The 26289-nt window shown below is 33.4% G+C and overlaps 4 protein-coding genes across 4 annotated transcripts; 3 read left to right on the forward strand and 1 right to left on the reverse strand.

The window, feature by feature from the left end:
- Nucleotides 1–2016: 2016 nt before the first annotated feature.
- LOC144844458 (uncharacterized) lies at nt 2017–7667 on the reverse strand. The gene is made up of 9 exons (XM_078701391.1): nt 7293–7667; nt 6864–6996; nt 6002–6171; nt 5527–5626; nt 5012–5182; nt 4757–4792; nt 4374–4488; nt 4009–4095; nt 2017–3448 (listed from the first exon to the last, which is right to left on the reverse strand). The coding sequence occupies exons 1-9, from the start codon at nt 7397–7399 to the stop codon at nt 3297–3299; spliced, it is 1071 nt and encodes a 356-aa protein (XP_078557517.1). The 5' UTR covers nt 7400–7667; the 3' UTR covers nt 2017–3296.
- Nucleotides 7668–9025: 1358 nt separating this feature from the next.
- LOC144844529 (E3 ubiquitin-protein ligase TRIM45-like) lies at nt 9026–11653 on the forward strand. Its single transcript, XM_078701476.1, has one exon. It carries the CDS (start codon nt 9046–9048, stop codon nt 11266–11268), a length of 2223 nt encoding a protein of 740 aa, XP_078557602.1. The 5' UTR covers nt 9026–9045; the 3' UTR covers nt 11269–11653.
- A 1029-nt stretch (nt 11654–12682) lies between these two features.
- LOC144845684 (uncharacterized) lies at nt 12683–16346 on the forward strand. The gene is made up of 4 exons (XM_078703111.1): nt 12683–13182; nt 13279–13385; nt 13627–14649; nt 14817–16346. The coding sequence occupies exons 1-4, from the start codon at nt 12747–12749 to the stop codon at nt 16344–16346; spliced, it is 3096 nt and encodes a 1031-aa protein (XP_078559237.1). The 5' UTR covers nt 12683–12746.
- Nucleotides 16347–18857: 2511 nt separating this feature from the next.
- On the forward strand, nt 18858–25835 carry LOC144844470 (SPARC-like). The gene is made up of 7 exons (XM_078701407.1): nt 18858–18916; nt 19401–19457; nt 21205–21247; nt 24102–24329; nt 24762–24919; nt 25031–25217; nt 25434–25835. The coding sequence occupies exons 2-7, from the start codon at nt 19413–19415 to the stop codon at nt 25466–25468; spliced, it is 696 nt and encodes a 231-aa protein (XP_078557533.1). The 5' UTR covers nt 18858–18916; nt 19401–19412; the 3' UTR covers nt 25469–25835.
- The last annotated feature ends 454 nt before the right edge of the window (nt 25836–26289 follow it).

Here is a 26289-nt window from a genome sequence, read left to right on the forward strand (position 1 = left end):
GACAAATCTATATAAGTAGAGATTTTTATCGTTTGGAATTTTCGTTACAATCATCAGCCGAACTTAAAAGTTATCTGAGAGATTTTAAAATTTCCCTTTGTTCATTTTCTACACTTTTAAAACTTATATTCACAGTTTTATACGTGAAATCAGGCTTTGTATTTATTAAAAATGTGTATTAAAATTGTTTGTTAATAAATTGAAAAATAATACCGTTTTTCAAAACAGAAAAATTGGTTGCAGAATGCAAATATCTCTTTTATTTGACTGGTAGGAAATTAAAATGGCATATTTTGATCGTCTAATCTCTTCACCACCTTTGATCATTTTAATCCACATACTGATGTTTGATTCCCCGCTAATATTTCAATTAAATATGTAGATTTTTGAAATATATCATTTTCAGAGTTTTATCAATTTTATACTTACCGACCCAGCAAAAAAATAAACTCAGTTTTCTGTGTTTGTATACTGATCTTTTTTTATTTTCCGTAATTTAAATTTTGAAATTACGCAAGTAAATAAACCATACGGTATTTAGGCCTATAAAATAAATAAAAATACGATTTAAAGTGATCGATTGATACGGTGACCTATGCCGGGTGCCGGCACTTAAAAGCCAATAATTGGAGACGCATATATTTGATGCCGTTCATTCTTCACAGTCATACCATATTGCTGAGTTAAATAACAATAACATACAGTGATTTTATTTAAATTTCTAAATACACATCTGTAAAGTATTAAATTTAAATAAATCATCTTCATCAACCTAGTTCTTAAAATAAAAAATATAATACAATTTTAGAACATTTAGAACGTGTTCAACAAAGAGCAGCAACAAAGTATAGTCTCGGAATTGCCAAATGCCATATATAAGAAACGAATGCAATGTAGGCCTAACTTTCGACACTTGAACAAGATTTCGTGTGAACGTTCTTGTGTTATACCATGACCCACATCTATATATTCAAATGAATTCTTTAAATATTAAAAAACATAGAACACGAGAATAAACTTTAAAATAATGAATAACAATGATACAAAAAAGGCATTTTGTAGTTCTAATTAAAAAAAAAAAGATTTCACTTATAAAAAATGAAAAAATAACCAGACTTGATGGTCACAAAACAAGCTTATTAAGACTTAAAAAAACAACGAATTGAATGAAGATGAACAATGATACAATCAAACATTGAATAGTCCATTTTGTAGTTTTAATTTTTTTTTTAAATCGCTTATAAAAAATGAAAAAAATAACCAATTGAATAAAAAGGGAAAAAATGGGTTCCATTGTAAAATGTTTTTTTCGATTTAATTTTTACTCAGTGAAATTGGAATTAAGTTGTATTTAAAACAACTTTATGTGTTATCTCGTGCATCCCTTTTGACGTCATTGCTTCCCATCTTATTAATGTTATCATTGATGTCTTTTAATGTTTAAACCTCTGTCTACACTATCAAACTGGTTTGACAAAAAAGTATGATGTACTCAAATATGGTAGTGATGTGCCCAAATATGGTAGTGGTATGACATCATAGTGTCCATGTATGGTCACATCACATTTTTTGTCACAGTTTGAGAGTGTAGAGAGCTTTAGATGTTAAATTTATTTTATCTGCATGGATTGTTTTATGTGAATTGTTGAGGTGCCAAATAAATGAATGAAACATTAGGGCCTATGTGAAGTTTAAAAAAATGGTGGACAATATAATATTTAATACCGGTACTTGAAATTCGCGCTATAATAATTATGTATGTCATGGATAAACAGCATAATTTATATACTTTAGGCCTGCTATGAAGAAAAAAAGAAACACCAGGCGGCGAAGTATAAGGTGGCACGAGAAAGCGAATTGGAATGTAACCTGTATATGTTCAAAATTGTTCAATAGATTGTTGAGTAATTATTGTTGTTTATTATGTACTCTATACTCTATGGATATGTAGTCCGAAATAAAGAGAAATGAATGAATGAATATTATTATTTATTACTTTTGTAGTTAGTTACCTTTATGAAGAGCCACAAAAAATGAATTATTGACTCAGATCATAAACAAATATATATTTTTTAATGCAGTAATTTTAACATTAATTTACGTATAAGAATTCGTTTAAGGGTGTGACATAAAACTGGCGTCTCTGATAAACAACCTACTCGCTAATGACAGTGCCCGATGAGAATGAACTTACTAATGAGAGGGGATTTCGTTTTTTAAGCAGAAATATAAACAAATGTTATATATTATAACAACAACAAAACTAAGTTTACCAACTTGATATTGCTTGTAAATATTGCAGAAGGTAGTTGATAAAAACGATTTTTGTAAGAGGATTTTCGAAACGATGTTACTAAATACTAGTTCAGCTTTCAGCGACGAACTGGTGTGGTTTGTTTGGATAGGTGTTGTTATAGTATCGGTAGTCAGAATACGTGCGCCGTATTCGAAACGCGTACGCACTATTCACGCAGCTCACACGTACGTACAACGTAATTAATGGGATAAATACCCATGGGTGTATCACAGTACCTCAAATTGAATAGACCTATGACAATAAACAAATGAATAGATGTACATTTTCAGCAGTCAACGTTTTTCACTAAGCACTACAAATGGGTCTTAAATTAGACATTGAAACATCTTAATAAAATGCTATTAAAAAAATAGGCCTATATCGACTGCAACCTAGCTAGGCTACTACTATCAAGAGACCAGTTTTAGTAAAAAAATACATAATTTAGTCACAGAAAGTAATACCGTATTTGATTTATAATTTATTGCATTAGACATCTCATTTTAAATTACCTATGAAAGACACTATTCATCCACTGTACAATTATTGTTCCTTGGTTTTACCCCTCCACAAAAGGAATTCATTGTTCCTGCCGACTTAATAATAATTTGAACTTTGAACTTGTTATGCCAGCCAAAAAGAATTGCTGCTGTAGTATTATACACATAATGCACAAGTCAGAGTGCGTTAGTAAAGATGCAGCGCACTCAACGGTATGTACATGCACTACATTGTGAATACCTGAGAGTGCGCCGCATCTCCACTAACGTACAAATTTAGATTTGTGCATTATTTGTTTTATAACATGGGTCTTTGAACTAACTACCATGATAGTGAAAAAATAAAGAGCGCACACATGACTCATTTCAGCACGTCTGATTGGCTACATCCTTGAACCCATGTTATATATATATATATATCATCTCTGATTATATGGTAGTCCATGGTAATAATATCATAATCTATAATTTGAACTACACCCCTGTATCAATTCAATTCATCATTTTTTGCTTATAACATCCCAATTATTCTGAAATTTCAGAGTGTCCGGAATGACACTGCCTGTGTGTTGGATGGCGATACTGGCAGCATAATGACCACACAGAATGCACCGGTCATAGTCTTGACCCAACACAATTTGTGACAAAAAACCTGACAAAAAAAAGAGAAACAATACTATAGAGTTAAAGATGTATTGTCCCCTGAACAAATTTTGTTGTTGAATATGCTAAAAATTGGATCTAAACAAAATTTATTTACCTGAAAAAACTGTAATTTAAAGCAAAAAATGGTGAAATTGGCTGTCAGCCAATTGATTTTTGGTTGAATTTAACCATTTATTATGTTATGTTTTAAGTGAAAACATTTTTCTCCCTTTTTTTTCTACTGAAGTGATTAACTTTATCAAAACTACAAAATAACCTATTCAAAGTCTGATTTAATTAATCTTCATTTTTCATGTTTTTGGGGGACAATACATCTTTAAAGCAACATTAAACTATATCAATAAGCAGCATTTCATTTAAGTTTTGTAGTGGACAAAAATCAGGCATGATTGGCATCTGTAAACAGGTGAACAAGTATGCCATTCTAGCTACAGTGCCACTTAATTTTAAATAAACACTATTGAATGGCATTTGGAAAAAGCCAATTATTCGTTCATCAACAGAATATTTCAACTTTCAACCATTTTTAGGATTTTATAAACTTACCCCCAACAAATGCATCTCCGGCCCCACACGTATCTATAATGTGCTCATTCGGAACTCCAATCACAGGGTATTCAATCGCCTTACCACCTGGAATTGCATGTATAAAAAATGTGTTGACTTTGCCTGAAGAATCTTTTTTTACCTTATTTCTAAATTCATATACATCCAACAACAAGAAACTTCCCAATTACAAATGGATAATAAACTATAATTGATCGTGCTTAAACTAAGTCGCATTTGAGAAAGTAGAAAGTAATGAGTTACAACCCTGACTAGGTCAGTATTGAACCATGGAGGTATTACTTTTTTCTTGACAGCCTCAACTACGATAATTTATTCATTATTATTTATTATGGAATGCATACCTGTTGCTAATATTGTTGGTTTCTCTCCTTGAGTGATAACAACAATACGATTCCTTTTTTGGTTAACTTTTGGAAGTTTGCAAACAGTAAGAGCAAGTTCACTTGCCTCTTCTTTCTGAATATAAACAAAACTACAGTGAGGGCTTTATTTTAAGTTATAGACTGGTAGAGTAAAACCTCAAAAAACATTAGAAAGTTAAAGCCTACTAATTTTTAGTAGGAGAATATATCCAGAATTGACAAAAATCAGCCTTGATTTATTAAATCTATTTAAAAATAAAACCACTTATTTTCTGTAGTAAGTTATGTGTGTGAGGAAGACATTGATAGTTTAGCCAAAACAAAAATCTATAAAGCTGAAATGTTAAAAAATGTTGTCTTACTTGACAGTCTGTCATGTCACAAAATGCTATTAATTCCTGCAAAAATACAAAATCAAATATTTCAATTTATAGACATATTATAATTGATTAAAATAATAAATGGTTAAATGGTTTAAAAATTGTTTTAAAATCTGGTATGCAGTAAAACAGTATAGTAATCAACTGCCATAAACTGTAGAGGGCAGCAAACAGAATAATACAATTATGTTACCAGAAAAATATTAGAAAAGCTTAGAGGTAGAGAAAGTACTGTACCTTAAGACTACCAAACAAAATGTCAACATATGGTATTAGCTTTTGTAAAAATTGTAAGAACTGAGCACATATATAAGTAGCTGAGAGATTCAGGCAGAAAAGCTTGTCTTTCTCTGCTGCAAAGTGGGCCAAAGCAGTAACTGAATCTGGGCTAGAGGCTACAGCATATCCCTAAAAAAGAAAATGGCATGTTTTGCAAATAATAACCGTTTTTCCCCTGAAAATTGAAACGATGGATGAAAGAAGTCAATTCTAAATGAGTTGTGTGAATGATTTATTTTATGTTCGATAATTTTTTAAGATAACATTTTGTATGTGTTTAATAAACTATCAGAAACATATTTTAATTTTATGATTTCCTTTATAGCAGGTAATACATCACAGCCTTTAAAAGTTATTCATAGTTAGGTTTTCTTAATGAGATTAAAGGCACTTTTCGAGGTCTTGATAAAAGATAAAAATTGTTAATGTATTGCACTTATGTAAGGTAAGTATTATCAAAATATAATACTTACAGGTGCGTAGAGAATACTAGCTTTCTCTACATAGCTCCAATTCGCCTGTAGATGATCAAGGGTGTAATGCTTAGCTGCTGAAAAATCAGAACATAAAGACCTAAAAAGTATGGAAATATATCAAATAAATCTTTAAAATATCGCAAAAATTAAACAAATTTGCAATTAAATAGCAATAATACATATAGAAACTATAATCTACATCATTTTTCAGCTTAAATTTTGCTAAAAATCTCTCTCAAAAGTTTTAGTAATTGCAAACTTGTGTGATTTCTCAATACCGCCCTCTACTTTTCTTTTAGATTTGGCCCAACAGTTTTTTTTTATCAAGAATTCATATCTATGTCAATCAATCATTAACAAAAAACTAACCTAAACATAAAAAAAATATAATGACCAACCGAACAATTGTACTTTGGGCACATCTTTTTTTAGTCTTTAACATTTATTGACATAAATTAAAATTATCTTTCACCTGTGTTGGTTGGTGATCAAAACTGCACACCTTCCAGAAGGTAAAGTATCATGTTCTTTGTAGACAACCAGTGCCCCTTCTGCTTGCCCTTTTTGCTTTAATATCTCACCAAATTTATCTTTTCCAATACATCCAAATATTGTAGTAGCATGTGGAAGTTTTAGTATAAGCTATACAAAGAAAATGATTGTTAAATTGACTAGCCTTGAGAAAAGGAGTAATACAGTATAAATATTAATAACTATACATTGCAAAAGTAATGTGTAATAATAATAGACATATTTATATAGCGCAAATAAACAATGTCTCTATGCGCTCGACAATAAAGAGAAAGAGTGGAAACCAAAGGAAGAGAACAAAAAGACAAAAACACCAAGCTAGCACCCAAACCGGAGTATGGGAATACACCATCACCGCTAACTGGGGATCAGTGTGTAAGTACCCCAGTTAGCATTGGTTAAGTCTTGATCTTTTCAGGGATCCGGTGCCTCCTAGCATAGTCAACAGGCAAGAAGGATTTATAGATATCTTAACCTTTACAGTAATTTGGAAGATTTAATACCACTTTCACATTTTCTGGCAACACTGTGTTGTCAACACCTGTAGTGTTTTGTATGGTGTGCGTCCTGGTAATTGTACACTCTAAAGTTTTGCTAGACGATGTGAAAGGAGTATTACAATTTAACTGTAATGGCATTTCTGCTCCCAACCAGTCATCCATTCATAGATGAAGTCTTTCTAATGGTGACTATGCTACAGAATGAACCCAAATCTGGCTAATTTTGGCCTTACTAGGAAGAGGAGTGGGGAGGGAAAAAGGCAGAATAAATGAAGTTGTTTGCAATGACTTTACATGACTGACCTGGGCAATTCTGATTGAATTCTGTGCAGATCCTCCAGCACTATATTTGACTTCACAATCTTTCTGAAGTACCTCATAGATTAAATTCTGCTCTGTACCAGTTTGTATTGAATTGTCCTCTTCAAGGTTAAACCTAGATACAACAAGATGCAATTTATAATTACTTGCAATTTGAAGAATATCTTGAGATGACAATTACCTCATAACGTTTGTTATTACTAATAACTTATTGTATATAGGATTTCTGGGCATAAACTTTTTTAAAGCAATTAAATAACATTACATATTTAAATACTACTTAATTAATATTATTAAAAAATTAAATTAACATATTAAATATAAATTAATCAAATTAAAAACAAATCTGAAATAATTTGCAGCATATTAATTAATTAATAAAATGAAACAATATCACTAAAATAACTACACCTGTTCAAGAAGTCATCTGTGACGTTTGCGACCATATCTAACAAAGGAATACCAAGTGCTGCAATACATCCTTCTTTGCACACTTCAGTGACTGAAGCTGTCATCATCGTAAACTACTAAAAACAGCCTATGCTAGCTAGATAAGTAGAGGCGGGTCTAGAGAGGCTAGGCCTAGACTAGAAGGCCTAGATTTTGGTGCCTCTAGACAAACTTTAAAAACAGCTTAACTAAATATAAATGGATCGAAGTTTTCCGGAGTACTATATGAAAGTTTTGTGAGAAAATTCTGGTTTAACAAAAAACGCGATGATATAAAAACAGTTATTTTAAAATAAAAAACATGTGGTTAAAAAAGTTTTGGAAACTATCGACGATGCATCCCATCCAAAACATTATGTTGCGCCCTCTATATATGTGGGAGCAAAGACCTTAGAAAGATCTTTGCTCCCACATAATCTTCTAAGATCTTTGGTGGGAGCAAAATATCTTTTTTGGGGGTGGGGGAGGAGGAATGCATCGTAATTTCTTGATTGGACATTATAATAAATAAATGATAATGAATGCTGCACTGGATTGAAATGGTTCATGAATCGACTAGCTGGTTATAATGACAAGTATATAGACAATAATTTATAGTGACAGGTATCGACAAACTAATCCTCCAATCCGGATCTACCGTAAATCAGCTCAAACTTCTTTATTCCATTTCATTCACAGTGGTTAAGTCATTTTAATAACAATGAGTGTATCCTATACAAAAATATTCCATTGCAGGTTTTATATATTTGCGTAAGCAGCGTGACGTATTGTTAGCTAACCCTTATTGTTCATCATTTGTTATGTTTTCTCTCTCTAACAACTGAATAGGTCGCTTTTTGAAAGTTTATTGGACTTCACTTATGTTTCTAAAAGGTAGGCAAACGGACATAGCTAATATTTTAAGAACTGTATTCACTTCTTTTATAGTTTAAAGAATATACACTAACTAATTAGCTTATGCACTGCCACAATTATTTATAAGTTGGTCTCTGGTAGTGCAATCATATTATATTCGATTGAATTTCCGGGTGTTTACTGACGTACAGGCGTAGCTCATTGTTAATACTGTACTAATATTACGGTATATTATGCCTATAATTTTATGATTATTTTAACATAGTCTATACATAGCTGACAGAAACGATTTGATTTAATCCTTCAAAACCGTATTTATTCGGAATCAAAATACCAAAATTGGACGGTATTATTAATATATATGCCATTTCCTGTTTGTATGTATACGTTGTAGATCACCAAACTTCTAATATTGCTAACTCATTATTTACCTCGTGTATGTGGTTCTTAAGGTACGGTGTTCAACACTGTTCTTTCTTCAATAAAAATGTACCCTGCATGCAATGTCACCTTTGAAATCCATTTGACAGTATACGTCTCGCGTGTGTTATAACAGGAATAAGTGACATTTTAATTAAGAAAGCCCGTTGCAAGACATAACTTTTCTAATGTCGCATGTTTGAAATATTAGCTAAAATCTATAACATCATGATCAGGTCTTCCATCCCTCGAACACGTGACGTCCACACGAGGAATGGAAACCCTAACCCCATGATCAATAGTCGTTAAAACAGTTTCTATATATGATTATGAGTTACAATTTTACCATGAAATTCACGATTTTACTGATTTAACAATTACGTTTCTCATGACTTCATCCATTATTTTACAATTATATCTCTTATTCCAGACTTCCAAAATGACTGAGAGAAAAGTTGTTCAAGATCTGGACAAGAAGGTTCTAGAGTGTCCAATATGCATGAAGCGATTTTCACAACCACGAGCACTTCCATGTCTGCATACATACTGTCTCGAATGTATAGAAAATTGGGCGGTTGTGAAATGTAAACTTCAATGTCCACTGTGCTCTCGTACGTTCCAGATTCCAGAAGGTGGTGTAGAAAAACTTGCGCCAAATACTACTATTAACAGCTTACTTGATTATATAAAGACAATGGAAGAAGAGAGGAGTCCAGAGGAAGAAGAGGACGACAATATTTTAGCAGCAGAAGAATCACAGATGTTATTCTGCAGTTGCCGAAAACAGCCACCAACCCACCATTGTAAAGAGTGTGAAGAAAACGTATGTATTGAGTGTAAAAAGCAACACAAATCATCGCGGTTGAAGTCAAAGAAACACACCTTACTGCCACTCAGTGAACTAGTCCAATCGGCATCAAACAAAGAAGTTATTATTACACCAAAGATGTGTGACATTCACAAAAATAACCCGTTAGAGTTTTTCTGCACAAGTTGTACAAAGTTAGCGTGTAGTCGATGTAAAGAGCAGTTTCATAAGTCAACGACTGAACATTTAGTTGTTTTAGCATCCACGGCGTGTAAGGAGCTTAAAGCAGAAGTTCAAGAGCTGGTTCATAAAGGAAAGAAAAGAATTGACGACACACAATCATATTTACAGACATCTGGCGCAAATACCTCTGATTTGACGGCAACTCGAGATGTATGCAAATTAGGTGTTGATGTTTGGAAAAAAGGTGTCATTGAACAAATAGAATTGTATTGCGAAAATCTGAAGAAGAATATTGATGATGTTGATGAATTACACAAGTATGCTCTCCGCCTGAAAATGCAAAACTCACAGGCATTGATCTCCGAAATCTCTGGTACAATTGTCACTTTGCAGAGTAAATTTTTACGAAACAGCTTGATGAATGATCTTGAGTCAAATGTAAAGGAAGTCGGTGCGATTCGCAACTATCTTTACAATCTAGAAAAAATAGATCAAGAAGGGGTTTCCTCAGATCTGAAGTTTATTCCATCCCGTGAATTTGCTGAAGCACTAAGTAGTGGAGTTGGAACCATCAACACCGTAGAAGATCTGTACAAAGTGTCAGAGGTTGATAGGTTAACTGAAATCACAGAAGGAGAAACGTTTACGATTGGCGTAGATTGTTTTAAGGGTGATAAAGCATGTGAGTTGGTTGCAACGATACGGGACCCACTGGGTAAAGAGCGAATCCCCAATATTTCGAAACAAAATGGTCGGTACATATTAAGAGGTCAATGTAATATTCCGGGTGAATGGCTGTTAAAAATAACCACTGGTAAAATGTATATTCAAGGGTCTCCGGTTGTTATCAAAGTACACCAAGAAGGACTTAATGTAACCATACCTAACATTTTAGACTACATGGAACATACCAAAGATACCAAAGTGATGAACGTTTGTTGTAGCAAAGAAGGACTGTTACTTGTGACTAGTGCGGGTCGAGATGTTCTGAAGTTCAAACCAACGGGTGAGTTTGTCGGTAAGATTGTACTGCAACCTGGAACAAGAGTCAGTGGCCTATGTAATATAAGCGACAGTCTAATGGCGTACAGTAATATGGGAAATAAATGTATTACAACATGCAGCCATGCCTTCAATGAAACATTGTCATTCGGAAAGGGTATCGTTAAACAACCTCGTGGTCTTGCTGTTCGCCGAGATGTCAGTGATCTCTATGCTGCGGATTCTGATGCTCATTGCATATTTCGCTTTGACTACCAAACGGGAAAACTAATCAGTACAATTGGATCAGCTGGTAAAGGTATCGGTCAGATGCTAAACCCTCAGGACGTGTCCATAACCCGCGGTGGTCATCTTCTTATAGTTGATTTTGGAAATCATAGGGTTTCATTGTTAGACAATAAAGACAAGTTTGTCAAAATCATGATTGGTTATGGTAAAGAGGACGGAAAAGTTATAGGTCCATCTGGGATAGTTGTGTGCGAAGATGATAACGTTATTGTATCTAGTAATCATAAATTACAACTGTTTGACCAAAGTGGCAAGTTTCTGAAGAGGATCGATAAAGATGAAGATGGTCTGAATGTTCCAGTCTTCATGAGTTTGATTTCGTCAAAGACGTTCGCGGTCGCAAATCACAGAGAAGATAATATCAAGATATATAATTACTAGTATCGGCCATCCAAAGATGTGATGAAAATGTTGTAATCTAATTTGAGATACAAAACAGTGTTGTGGGTAACGAGAATAGCTTATAGCTTATAACTTAACCATAGAAGCCAGACAGCGGATTGCCTTGCTTAAACATTTATTAGTAATATTGGTATTTTTGTTATATTCTAAACATTACCTTGACACTGCATTAAAACAGAATATAGAAATATAATGCATTAGAAATGTCAGACATTACCTTGATAGAAAGAAGACCTAAAATGTAGCACTCTTTGCTATTAATTGTAAAGAAATGTCACTCTCCTCGTTAGTAAATACCAAAAAAGTGTTATATTTATAATGTTTTTCTAATTAAGTAAAATAATAAATTACACGGACGTCATGCATGTAACGTTAGTCTTTAAGAGAGCCAGTCACTAAAAATCAAACATTAGGTGGCAAGGGTCAAAATTTCGAATTGTCTCATATTTTGCACATTGGTAGACCTTGATGTAAGTAAACCTGATGTGTAGTTTGTTTGGTAAAATATCGCTTAGTTTTCGAGAAAATCGAAAAATAACGATTTTCGGCCAATTTTGTTAATTTTTGGTGTATAATTTACATTAAGTTTAACAGCCTCTGGAAGCCAAATGTAGCAACCTAGCGTTTTAATATTTTACACTTACGTTAACTAGCATCTTGACAATAATTTAGTAAAGTTTCAAAAAATTTGATGAAATTTTAAGATTTTTACTAATTAATTACTAATTAGCATATATAAAACTCTTAAAAAGTAGGTTAAAAACAAACGCGTTTTTTTTCATGTGCGACGAATTTTTTTAAAATAAAAAAATCATCAATCTAAAGTTTAGATACTAATATTTATGAATCAAGTAAAAAAAATTTGGGGAAACTATTTTGCGCTCCGCGCCAGAGTCACAAAGTTGTAAGAAATTCAAAGATTTTATCTGTCGGCAAGATCAATCAGATGCACCTATTGTTATCTATTTAGCAATCTAAGTCGCTTTGAGCTAAACTTTTATTACGCGAAACAAAATTGAAAGATAAACTGAAAGTTCCTGGAATAATTTTGAATTAAGTTGCAATTTAAACACAAACTAAAAATACGTTTCTGGTAAAATTTCAATTACTAATCAATATACAAAATCAAGCAATTAACTAAAAATCACTCGCTTATTCTTTGTCAAACCACATTATTATAAATTATTCCATCCTCTCATAGTTTATAGGATAAAACTGAAAAACACATTTGTTTTAACTTGTTATCGTTTTCCTGTTTGTCGAACCTGGTCGAACTTACTCAGCGAGAATGTTTCAAAACATTAACCACAGTAGACAAAACACTTTACTGCATATATTCGATAGACAACGATATCTTCATTGGCGTTGACAACGGAACTGAATTGTTATCCATTTTAGTTTATGTCTTACAATGTAAAGACGTGTTGAAAATAATTTTTATATATACTTATTGTCTGATGGCTTTAAGTTCAAACAAGATGGAGATTTCATGTTCTTTTAAATCGGTTGTTGGCGGAGCTTGTGGATTCGATAGAAAAGACCGCAAACAGAGCACTGAATTCCTACCTTTACAAGCATGCCAGAAGGAAATCGCTGCACACAGACACATGTTTAGGTTTACGGGCATCGATAGTGAGGTAGACCTAATTCTTAGTCGAGCAGCCATGTTTACCTTGCCCGCTGATATACATAGTTGGACTGTTTGTCCCTTGCATCGATCGGAACTTGGCTTAGGTTGGTCTCGAGGAAATAACAACAGATGTAGAGTGCCGCCTGATCTCTCTAATCACATCCAAAGCAAAGGAAAGGGACCCAAGTGCGATAGGGGTATTAGCAAAGAAGATTCGCAACTAATATTAAAGAAAACAGGAACTTTCCTGCAAGTTGGTTCAGGTAAATATAATTTAATTTTTATATTTTTATATATTTAATGTAATTTAAACTGTTAAACAAAACCCTGTAAGTAAATGTTTTTACGCTTTTTATCAGGTATCTGTTCAACTTGCCGTAAGATGCTGAAGTCATTGTTACCTGTAACCTCGAACACTGAAACAAATAACCCTAGTCTCGTCGATCAGATGAGCGCACTAACAACTGTAAGTTAAAAAATACCGTACAGTATGACATTTATGAATACGCATTTATTGGCGGAAAGATTAAGTAAATAATGTGTTTCATGTTACTTTGTTCATTTTTTTTCGTATGTTGGTGGTAGGAGGAAAATTTTCTGCATTCCCTGCCATTGTCATCATCATTTTATATATATCACGAATCAGTGCGTCAATAATTGAATCAAAGTCAGTAGTAATTTTTTACCAATATTATTCTTATTTTCAGGAAAGTAATAAGGATGAGTTTTACATGTCATTAGCCACTCCAACTTGTCAAACACCGGCGTGTGATGTTATGGATACTCAAATGAGCCTATATCAATTTTGCGATCCAACTTTTGCTTCAGCTACCTCAGAAGATGAATCAATTCAATCTACACCAAGAGAAAAATTAAATGCATTTCTCAATTCAAGGGACGTCAGTCCAATTAGATATCCTTTATCTGCACCGCTGGAGCAAGTTTCAGACCGTACTAAACGTTTCCACATGCGCAAGGCTCGTCAAGTTGTCTCTATGTGCCTGGAAGAAATCGCACCTGGTCAGTCGACTACTCTACTTGAAGGCTTATCAAGTGATAAAACCACAGAAGCTGACGAAAGAACCGATTCTTCTCTATTAGATGCTCTATCAGAATGCTATCTTCATACTAACCACTGGAGTACAAGACGTCAGATTTTATCGATCATGGTTGATAAGGTTACCTTCAAGGAACTGCAGAAATGGATACCTAACTTGACTAGATACCGTTTTAACGTGGCCAAACACCATTTATTGTTACATGGTAGAGGTTCTGTAATTCAACCTCTAAAGAACACTAGAGTATGCGTACAGCCAGGGAAAATTGACCACTTTGTTACCTTTATAACAAGTTCTCAAGTTATACAAGACTTGCCATTTGGAGAAAAAACTCTAAAACTTTCTACAGACAGAGTTATAAAAATCCCAAATGTTGTGCGTAATCTTATCCCAGAACAATGTATTCTTCAATACGAGAGTTACTGTCAAGAGAAGAATTTTCAACCTATGAGCCGCAGTACATTGCGTAGAGTTCTCAGTGTTTGTTCTGCTTCTGTACGCAAATCCTTACAGGGCCTTGATTATATCTCTGCCAATGGTGGAAAAGCCTTCGATGACCTGGAGAACATCGTTGATAAGCTGGGAGATTGCTATGAAATGGGTTTGACTTGGGCCAAACAAACAAACCAAAAACTTAAAGATGCCAAGCGCTACCTAAAAGGTGACTATAAGGTAATAACAATCTTGTTTAAATATCTTGATAACTGCTACAGTATAAATAGAAAAACAATATAATAAAAAAGGCAAAGTAGCGCGTTGTATGTTGCTCAGTAAAGCATGTAAGAAACATTCAAGACTAATTACATTTTTTATACAATTCCTTTTATATATTATTGCAGATTCACATTTCTAACCATTCTGAAGTTGCCGATCATTGTAGGGCGTATGCTCTTAGTTCTTGCGAAGACAAATATTACCAGACTGTCTGTGATCATGACCACAATGCAAGATGTGACAGATGTCGTATATTTCCAGAAGCTTTGTCTGAAATTCTTGAAGCTTTAAACGAAGTGCGCTGCTCTTCTGAAGAAAAAGATGACATGGAGTACGTAATTACACGGTCAGTCCAAGACATCGAGACGTGGAAGGCGCATATCTTAAGATCCATTAACCAAGACGCTGCACGACATGATATTTTAGGAGATTTGAATCCTGGTTGTGCCCTAATTGTTTTAGACTGGGCGATGAAGTTTGTACCACGTAAATACCGCGAAAGCCAAAGAGACTGGTTTGGAAAGCGTGGACTTCCGTGGCACATAACGGTCTTGACGAAAAAGAATAAAGATAGAGAGGTACAGATGCTTACGTTTGTGCATATTTTTAAATCTTGCAGTCAGGATAGTACTACTGTTGTGGCAATCATCGACGATGTGTTGAGGCAGCTGCCATCTATTGCACCCGATATACACTCTGTGTATCTGCGTCAAGATAATGCAGGATGCTACCACTCTGCCCTAACATTACTCTCGTTACCAAAGATAGCGAAAGAAACGAAGATCAAAATCCGACGTATTGATTTTTCGGACCCTCAAGGGGGGAAGGGCGCATGTGACCGCAAGGCAGCCCATATCAAAAATCACATGAATAAATATCTTAATTCAGGAAAAGATATTGAAAATCCAGAGCAGATGAAGGCAGCAATTGAGTCCTTTGGAGGCATTCCTGGAGTGAAAGTCATAGTTTGTGCTTTACCTACTGGTACTATTTGTGCAGCAGGGAAATGGAAAGGCGTGAGTCACATCAACAACATAGAGTTCGGAAGCAGGTCCATGAAGGTGTGGATGGCGTATGGTATTGGTGCAGGACAAAATCTACTTTTGAGTAAATTCTGTGTGCCCTCGAAACTACCCAATTTAATTCATAACAAGGATACAACGTCTGATCAAAATCAAGTATCATTTATTACAGTAAAAGCAAGAATACAAGCCAAGACATCTCATGAAGAACAAGCTGATATAAATGACGACGAACAAATAGAAAGTGAAGAAAGTCCTGGCACCCCCAGCAAATTGTTCTTTTGTCGCGAACAAGGTTGCATTAGGTCATATCAGAGATACTCTTCCCTAGAGAAACACTTAGATTATGAAAATCACAAGAACGCACTAGAACATGAAACACTATATGACAGGGCAATGAAATTATACGCAACACAACTAGAAGAGGGTACTTCTAAAAATCCAGAACCAACAAGAACCAACGATTTGCCACGGTTTGACATTGGCCCCGACCTGCAAATGGGCTGGGCGTTAAAGTCCTCTGCAAAAAAAACCCGATTTTCTGTTCCACAGAAAACCTACCTTATTGATGTTTTGACGTTGGAGAGCAGACAGGACAGAAAGCTGATCCATGTGATGTCTCACGAGAGATGAGATCGGGCAGGCACAGCGATGGTTCACATCTATTTAGCAAGAGTGAATTTTTAACAGCACAGCAGATTGCAAGTTTTTTCTCACGCTTAGCTAAAAAAAGGAGGACAGATGCAGCCGTTCATGATGATGATGATGACGAAGATGATGATTACGATAGTATTGAAGATGGTGACGAAGTCCAAGAAAATGGAGACGATTCAAAAACGGAAAAAGAAAGAGAAATTCAAATTTTGTCGCAAACCGTACTGGACACAATAGGCTTGCAGCATCCAATAATGTTTGAAAGGCATAATATTTGTGAACTGAAAGCTCAAGAAAAACTCTCCAGATTCTCTTTGCCAATGTTGCAAGAAATGTGTACTTCTCTTGAACTTGATACCACAGATATAACCATAAAGCGCAAGAAGCCATACATTGATTTGCTGGGAAAGCTGGTTTCCACGTGCAGTTGCTCGATTGATTAAGGTAGCAACGAAGGTAAAACTGTGTCTGTGAGAATTCTTTAAAATAACAATTTAATATGTGGGACGATTCTGTTGTCTAAATTGTTAGTATTTTAAGTCGCGTTCTGTAAATTTTTAATAAAGCGAAGGGGTGAAACAATGGTAAAACAATAATTTATTGTTTAGGCCACGAATTATTAGGAAATTTCGCACGAGCACATGAACGTTAACGGTTGTCACCATTCTACTCATTTGCATAACAACAGAGTTCAGCGAACATTTGCGTTAACGTACTTGCTTTTCTGTACTGATTTCGCGCTTCGACGGGAAGTGTAGAACGTAACACATGTGTAGCGCACGCAACATACGCCACAAGTATTGACACAAATCACGGAATACCTTGGGTTTAGAGACTAAGCCTAGCCAGGCATGTTTAATCATGTTTTGGTTAACGTTTTTCATTGACGCTATTTTTCAGAAATAAGGTTCTCGACGCACGTAACTAAAGTTTTTCGTAATGCTTGCGCACGCACAGATCAAGTTGTTTACAAAGTGGGCGGAGCTTGGAAAATAGCGTTAACGTGCTCGTGCGAAAACTCCCTATATGAGAAGATAAGAAAATTATGTTGTAAAGCCTGTTTTCCACTAGGCGAAATTATTCGCGCAAATCAAACATTTTCGCGTATACGCGCACGCCCAATGGAACACGTTGTTGATAAAAATAAACTGCGCATGCAAAAAATGTTCAATTCGCGAGAATAAATTCACCTTGTGGAAAACATAACAGGCTTGATGAAGCTAAGCGAGTTATAATGTTGAGCTCAGATAGTAATTGCTTAATTTCATCATGGGTTAGTCGTTTAAATTTTACTAGAAATTTATTTTTAGTTTGTGTTTATATTAAAACGTAAATCCAAATTATTCAGGACCTTTCAGTTTACCTTTAAAGTTTGTTTCTCATAGTAAAATTTACCTTAAATATGTAAATAGAGAACAATAGGTACATCCGATTGATCTTGCCGACAGATAAAATCTTTGAATTTCTTACAAATTTGTGGCTCTGGCGCGGAGCGCAAATAAGTTTCCCCAAATTTTTTTTACTTGATTCATAAATATTAGTATCTAAACTTTAGATTGATGATTTTTTTATTAAAAAAAAATTCGTCGCACATGAAAAAAAACGCGTTTGTTTTTACCCTACTTTTTAAGAGTTTTATATATGCTAATTAGTAATTAATTAGTAAAAATCTTAGAATTTCATCAAATTTTTTGAAACTTTACTTAATTATTGTCAAGATGCTAGTTAACATAAGTGTAAAATATTTAAACGCTAGGTAGCTACGTTTGGCTTCCAGAGGCTGTTAAACTTAATGTAAATTATACACCAAAAATTAACAAAATTGGCCGAAAATCGTTATTTTTCGATTTTCTCGAAAACTAAGCGATATTTTACCAAACAAACTACACATCAGGTTTACTTACATCAAGGTCTACCAATGTGCAAAATATGAGCCAATTCGAAATTTTGACCTTTGCCACTAAATTACGAATATGTCTGATTTTTGGTGACAAGCACTCTTAAATACAAATTTTCCAGCTTTATTTTTTATTCTGTGCATATACAAACATTTAATTTGTTTACGCAACCCATTGCGCAATGAAAAGAGATAAACAAATATATCAATTAAATTGCAAATGTATTATTTGGCCCCCAAAACACAAGTTACTTTACTTCCATTATATTTTGCCTCTTTATTATGTATATTTTATTTATACTCTATATTAATTAATTTGAAAAGAAAAGAATAAATAAATGTTATTTAAAAAAAATTAAAAGCAAGTCCATTATTGTTCCCAAACATGCTATGGTGCTTGTTTATTTAATAACCCGGTGAAATATAAAAATATCTCATCAGTAGTAAATGCATACAAGAATACTAATGGCATTTTTAAAAGGCCATTACGGTGTTGGCGAGATAGTGCATATTACTTTGGAATTCCGCCTTACGCTAACCCCAAAAATTAATGGACTATGCCATACTTTTTCTCACTTACTGGGCCTAAGGCTTGTTCACTCAGCTCAGACGTTTTGGTACAGATACACGTCAGAGATCGGTAACCAACTTCGTAAGTAGCTCAATTATCATTATTCTATTATCAAAAATAATTTATAATAATTCGAGTATATTAATCTAAAATCGGTTATATTTGAATCAATTTGTATAATTCTTATGTTTTTATATAAATAGAGAAAAAACGTTCTTTTACAATTTTAAATGATTGTTGAAGGTAGAAACAAGTATAGCCTATGTAGAGTTGTATAAGAACATTATAATTACTAGATCTAATAAACTGTTATTTAGCTATCTTTCGCTAGTTTAAGAAATACAATCAAAATTCTATTAAAAAATAATTCATTCACATTTATTTAGTCATCATTAGTACATACAGTAAGCATATTGATGGCTAAAGATCCTGCAGGTTTGAATTCTGTTTTTTTATTACCCTTCACAAAAAAACCAAATGCAAATCCATACATATTGAAATTATATTATTATTATATATATATATATATTAATTTAAAGTATATATAATAATATATATTATTTAGGAACTGGACAATATGGCTTCGTACAACATACTTCTTATTGCTGCGATCATTGCAACCGTAAGTTTAAAGTTTTATTCTTTTATTTTTTCATAATCTGAAGTTTTCAATTAAATAAGATCTTGAGAAATAGGCATCACATTTTAACGTACGCAATTCGGGAACAAATGTTGCCGCGGGACCAGTACATATCATAGAACGTGTAATGTTATGTTATTGTAGCATTTGTGAAAAACGTAAACTTAAGTAATGATTGTGAGTTTAAAGATTGACCGGTCTGTAAGTCGGTCATTATAGTTAACCTATATCCTGATTGTTATTCTAATCCGTTACCCAATCTATGGAGTAGGTCCAATACGTTTCCTTCGTTCCCACTATCAAAACAGAGGATCCAGTCAGGATGCTCAACTTGCGTTATATATTTTATTTTAGATTTAAAATAATTTAAAGTAAAAATAAATTGATTATCAATCATGATACCGAAAGCTATAGAACGTTGTGTGTATGTATAACTGCTGACCATTTTGTGTGCACACAATTGGATTGGTATAAAACACCGTGGTTAAAATAACTTATATCAAAACACATCATTGGCTGAAAAACATCCTTAATAATGGTTAAATATTGTTGATATAATATAAGAAAGTTAATGAACTGTACCGATTAGTTCCGTCTTTTAGCAATTGAGTTTTGCAAATTTGTAAAAAGTTAAAGAAAACCGTGAATAAATAAATTACAATAGGCATATTGTACAGATGGCTATGATTGTGTGTTTGTTTATCTTATTTAATTCTTACGAATATTATATGACATAATGTCTAGACCAACAACACCAGTCACTACAATGAAAAATAATTCGAAAATGACTAATGCGTCATACAGAGTAAGGTAAAGAAAACACACGCCTTATTATTTCAAGCTGTGGAATAGAAACTGAAGCATTTTTCAAAAAAAGAAATGAAATCAATTATATGGGTTGTGTATTATCAAATCAAATATTGAAGCCTATAGCATAAATTAATAGGTTACAATGTTTAGTCCTTGAGGTATGGCGTTATATGAAATATTTATTAGTTAAGACAACTGAAGATGTTTTTAAAAGTTCCCAAAACACTGTTCCAATCAACTTAGGCCTTAAAGCAGAGGGGCCGATGGGAAAATCACTTTTAGCAGGCTTTCTAACATAATTGAAATCTTATTTCAGCATTGTTCTTTGTTTTGTTTTATTAACTTCCAAGCCTGGAGGTAAAAATGAACTAAAATAACTAATCATATGATTGAACAAAAACACTATTTCGTCCAAATGGTTAAGATTAACTGGTCTCAGACACAGTCGTTAGAAAGTGTATTACTTTCACTAGGTCAGGAATGGTGTAATCCATCCATTGGTGAGAAAGGTGTCGTGTGGAGAAGTGAAATAAAATCTTGGACCAGTTGTCAGAATGGAATGCTGGACAAATAACCTTTGACCCCATACTTATAGTAATTCCATTTTACCAATTTCTACACAGATTTTTAAGTATTTAGATGTTCTAATTTAATTTGGAATAATCTTTACAATTACGTCTCAGGCCTAAATAAACCTTTAATTTGATTTTGTAATAATCAAAGGTTTGTAATGTAACTTCCAGAGAACTATTCAATACTTCAGTAACAACTTACAATTCTCGCTTTGATTTTTTGTTATTTAGAAGTTTCAAAAGCACAAGACAACAGCTGTTGATAAATGAACATAATGATAGTATCTTTACACTTTGGTCCATAGGCCTTATAGTACATTAATCAATGTTATTCTTCTTTTCGCTAGGCATCAGCTGCAATAAGCCAAAAAGAGCTTGCACCGGAGGAAAGTAAGTATTATTGTACAAATAGCTTTACCAAAAATAAAGGAAAGGTAAAATATAGGCATATGACAAAAACAACATAGTGTATACTGTTGCAAAATGTATTTCAAACAAACATTTTATTGAAAATAACTTTTCTCCAATGCCAAACTATAGGTCTACCTTGTACAAAATGTGCTAAATACATGATATTTCATGTCTTCCTAAAATAAATCTTAATTTGTCTTTATCATTTGCATCATTAAAAACTATTAGACCATCCATGAGATAATCCATACTCATTTGACAATAGGCCTGAACATTAAAGAATAATAGTAAGCTAGACTATCATCTTCAACAACAACATTTATTTAGATACAGTACAGAAATAAAAACAGCATACATAAATTACAATAACTTAAATGGTAACATTAAATAAGAACTGTTTCTGGGATCAGAAAAAGAAGTAAAAGAACTTACCAAGAAATACCGACCCCTAAACAAAAACAACAAAAAAGCAACTGCATGACAAATCATTAGCTAATAGTAGATCTGTAAAGTATAATCTTAAAAAATCATAAATGCAAGACATAACAAAAACCTTTGAGAGCATACCTGGATGTTATCGACACCTTGTTATTTAGGTAATGTACTGCCAGGAGGTCTATGCACAAATCACTTATGTTATGGCAGGGCTTATTGACAAATGGAAAAGCCTATAGGCACGGTAACAAGCTATTAACAAATGTCATGTTATGGAATGGAATGTAATCCGGGTCCTTTCTGGTTTCCTGAGACCCATTTTATCCTCACTCTCTCATCTTTATTTTTATAACACTGTGTATTTTCATTGAATGTAATGAATAGGCCTAAATTTATTCCTATTGATAAAAATAAATGACATCACCAGTAATTGGAGGATGGGCAGCAAAGTATGATCAAACTAATTATATTTCTGTAATTGAATTAATTCAAAAAGTTCGTTCAGTTACCTGCAATATCTTATCAAGCTAACTTTTGGTTAAAACTTTGGCAACTGTTTCTTGAAGGCATTTAACGTAGGAATGTAGACATGTATGGATTTCTTGTCAATATCGGAATGTACAAACAGAAGCCACATTCACATTTAACAATTATATAATTAATTTAAATACAAGAGCATCTGTTGTTTTTTTATTTAATTTTCTAGTAAAGTAGTGCGCTTAATACGTAGAGAATAAAACAGAGCTTTCTTTGATACATAACTTAATTATTTGTTAGATTTGTCAAATGTATATTTAAAAGATATGTTTTGTGATCAAATGCGTTTACTTCGTTTACTTGAAAATATTTGCTCTTTTCATTTTGTTCTTTTGCATTTTTGGTTTTTCATTGTTTATCTTAATAAGTCACAACCCAAAATCAAAATGGGAGTAAAGCTCATAATTACATGAAGCGTATTGTTCTCAATATAAAATATTAAATGAATTTAAAAGTTCCCAATAAAGTACACTTCGAATAGAACATTAAAACAAATCAGATTACGGACCGTCAATGAAACTTATTCAGTTCAATTCTATCATTTACCAACATTCCATCAATGTGTGTCGAACACCGAGTGGTCTAATGTCAGTGGTTCTAACTTTCACTGAGAATGAATCATATCTGTAAAAGGTTGGATATGATATTACTATTTTTAATACCAATTACTCATCCCATTGGAATGTTAAAATCAACCTCTTTGGTATCCCGCAATGATCGTCATGTCGACGTGGCAACACCCATTAACTTTTATTCCCAATGCATGTATCAGTAACATAATCGAATAATATACTTTTATATCAAAGACTTACACAAAAACACGATTAATATTGAAATATTGAATATCGTTTAACACAATTTACATCACAATGATATTTTAGCTAACATTGTTATCGAAAATGTCATTGTCTGAATAGACCGTGGAATGTTAATTGATTGTTGTTATAAAACTGTGTTTTGGAAATATAACATAGCTAAAAAATAGAAGTGTATTGAAATTTACCGGTACCGGTAGGCCTACAAATATTTTACCATCGAAGGTCCTTAGAATCTAATTATTGCTAATGTTCCTCATCACAGAGAGGACTCAAATATATCATAGAGAAATTATTTCCCCCAGGCCCTCTAATTATGTCGAACAATGTTTACCTCCATGCAATATGTATATCTGCCATACTCAGGAAATGATAACAACACAAGACCATTGTAAATCTACAATAATACAATTAACTTATTCACATTTAAATTGAGTAACGCAATTCCTTGGTCCATTGATGACATACCATACATAGGAATGTACCAAATTATCCACCCTTTCTCTACTTAGGCTAATTTGATTTTATATTAACGTTGCATGCTAGTCCTTCGATTGGGTCAGACGGGTACTGCTGTGAGGGTAGAGTAATGTTGCATGGGTATCTGACAGGCTCGACATGAGGCGCAATCCAATGGGTCACGTGATGCATATGACTTGCCAGCTGAATCTAATTTTGGATTTTATAACCTTGATTTCATTGATAAAATGTGTAAACTCATTGCCAAGAAATTACTTTAAATTTGGGAAATCAACCTATAATGCTCTAGAATTTAAGTTTAGTCAAATTTTACTTATTTAAAAGTTAACACGTTCCTTGTTCCGGCGCAGCAGTCCTCTTGACTATGTTAATGGTTGCTACAGCCAATAGAAATTTATTATATTATTAAATTTTCCACTTTCATACCACTGTTCAGAACATGCTGGAAGAAAATCTGTTCTAGATATAGAGTGTAAAGCTCTGTCTACACTATCAAACTACTTTGACAAAAGAGAGCTTTAAGACGTTAATTTCTCTGTTTTATTTGTCCCTTTTCTATCCTTTAGACCCTTGCTATGGATATAAGTGCAAGGATCCAGTTGGCTCTATGTGCGTAGTAGTCGAGAAGGGAACCAAATTGAAGCCGTCATGTGTCTGTCCAGAGGTATGTCCCACTGAAGTAAAGCCAGTCTGCAGTGTCTATGGCAAACAGTATGATAACTTGTGTACTCTGCATAAAGTTGCCTGTGAAAAGAAACGAGCTATTCCAGTGGCCTTCCTCAGTGAATGTATCGGTAAGTGTAAGGTACTTGTGAAAATGTGTACACTTACTAAAAACTTCACAGTAGAATTGTCTCTCTCTTGTTCTCTACAATGTTAGGAAAATTAACGTAACAAATGAACAAAAAAATAAAATGTTTAACAGAGAGAGCACAGTAGACTTAAAAGTACATAATTCCGGTAACATAAGTAACTGCTTCAAGATTTGTAGGCCTAATGATTATCTGATTCTTAATTAAAAACATGTCCATCACAGATTTTCAACTTTATTTCAGACAAACTGTCCATATTAAATACGTATGAAACTGTTTCTGTTATTGTAGGCCTACTATTTACCGTACACTACCTTTCTATCTTATTTCTTTTTTTTTTCATCAAAATCACAGCAAAGGTTTTAAGATAAAACTTCTTTTTGAATTGTACATTTTCTATATTATCATTTGCAGCCAAGTCAACACCATGTGCTCAGTCAGAACTAGAAGACTTCCCACACCGTCTGTTGGAATGGTTCCTCCATCTGCGAGAAACCGAAGAGTTGGGAAAAGTCAATCCAGAGAACAACATCCGTAATATTGACATCAGTGAGAGGATCGAACTTGCCGAGGTAAATGCTCACATTTAGTGATACTTAGACACCTATGACCAACAGCTAATAGTCTCATTCAGTATTTATTCACTTTACCAAACAATAATTTATGATTTTACTTATTTTTAGTGGAAATTCCAGCAGCTAAACAGAAACAACAAAGACAACAAACTTGATCGTCGTGATCTCCGAGAATTCCGTTACGCATTGATGCCTCTTGAGCACTGTGCCGACAACTTCTTTAGCATGTGTGACAAAGGTGACAACGTCATCACACTTGATGAATGGATCGAATGCCTTCGAATCGATGAAGTCCGTAAGTATCGATTATTGTGATTGATTAGTCTTATTTTCATTGACTGATCGATGGTCCGTAAATATTTTACACCGGGACACATGCTGTAACATCTCATCTCCAATGTCTTCCGGTGGATCACCCTCATTAAATATGGTAAAAAAAACAAAAAAAAAACATAATATAACATCACCAGTAATTGCATCAATAAATTTCATTCATTATCTTCTTACCCAGCATACGAACCAACTGAAGACGATGAGGAGGAATAGATGAAAATGAAGTTGAAACTACCTGGACAGACACACAAAGTGTTGCTACCTATTAATCAATAGGTCCAACTAAAACAGAATTCATATCCAATAAATTATAACTGTATAATTACGTAATCGAACAATCACGTGGTATTTTTATATTAAATTACAACTTGCATTAAATTGGCTTAAAAATCAAAATACTGTACATATTTCCAGCTGGTTTTGGATATTATATTTTCAACCAAATTATCAAAAATGGTGCTATTTTCCATTTGTTTTTTTACTCCCGTTTTAGCTAAAGTAGATTTAGAAAAAGTAAAATTTGCTACAAAAGTAGTAATCTTGTTTCCCGATAATTAATCATTTTATTTATTTTTTTTTATTCATTTGATATATAAATCATAAATGCTGTATGTTAAAATATAGCGAATATTGAAACGCCTTTATGCTCCTCCCCATATACAATTGTGACTAGAATAAATATGTTACGTAGAAAATGATTTTTTTTAAATTTCTTGGCGTTTTCCTCTATTTTCTTTCAAGAAACTCTTTTCACCATCATTCATTCTGTACTGTGCAAAGATTTACGGTTGACTTTTTTTTTTTTCAAATGACTCAATACTCTTTGAAGAATCTAATAGCCATCATTATTATTAACATTTTCTGAAAAAGAACTTAAATATTGAATGTATAAAGTAGTCATAATTATGCCTAAAAGTAAAACAAATGACAAAACCCAGCAGTGTTCCCAAGGAGTTAGCCATCGAGTTACAACCTATATTCTCCCTCGTTCATTTCGAGTATCCCCTTAAATCACAAAGGAGTGAGTGAGGGGT

The sequence above is a fragment of the Antedon bifida genome, chromosome 6 (assembly GCF_963402885.1).
Source record: "Antedon bifida chromosome 6, ecAntBifi1.1, whole genome shotgun sequence".
NCBI classification, from domain to species: Eukaryota; Metazoa; Echinodermata; class Crinoidea; order Comatulida; family Antedonidae; genus Antedon; species Antedon bifida.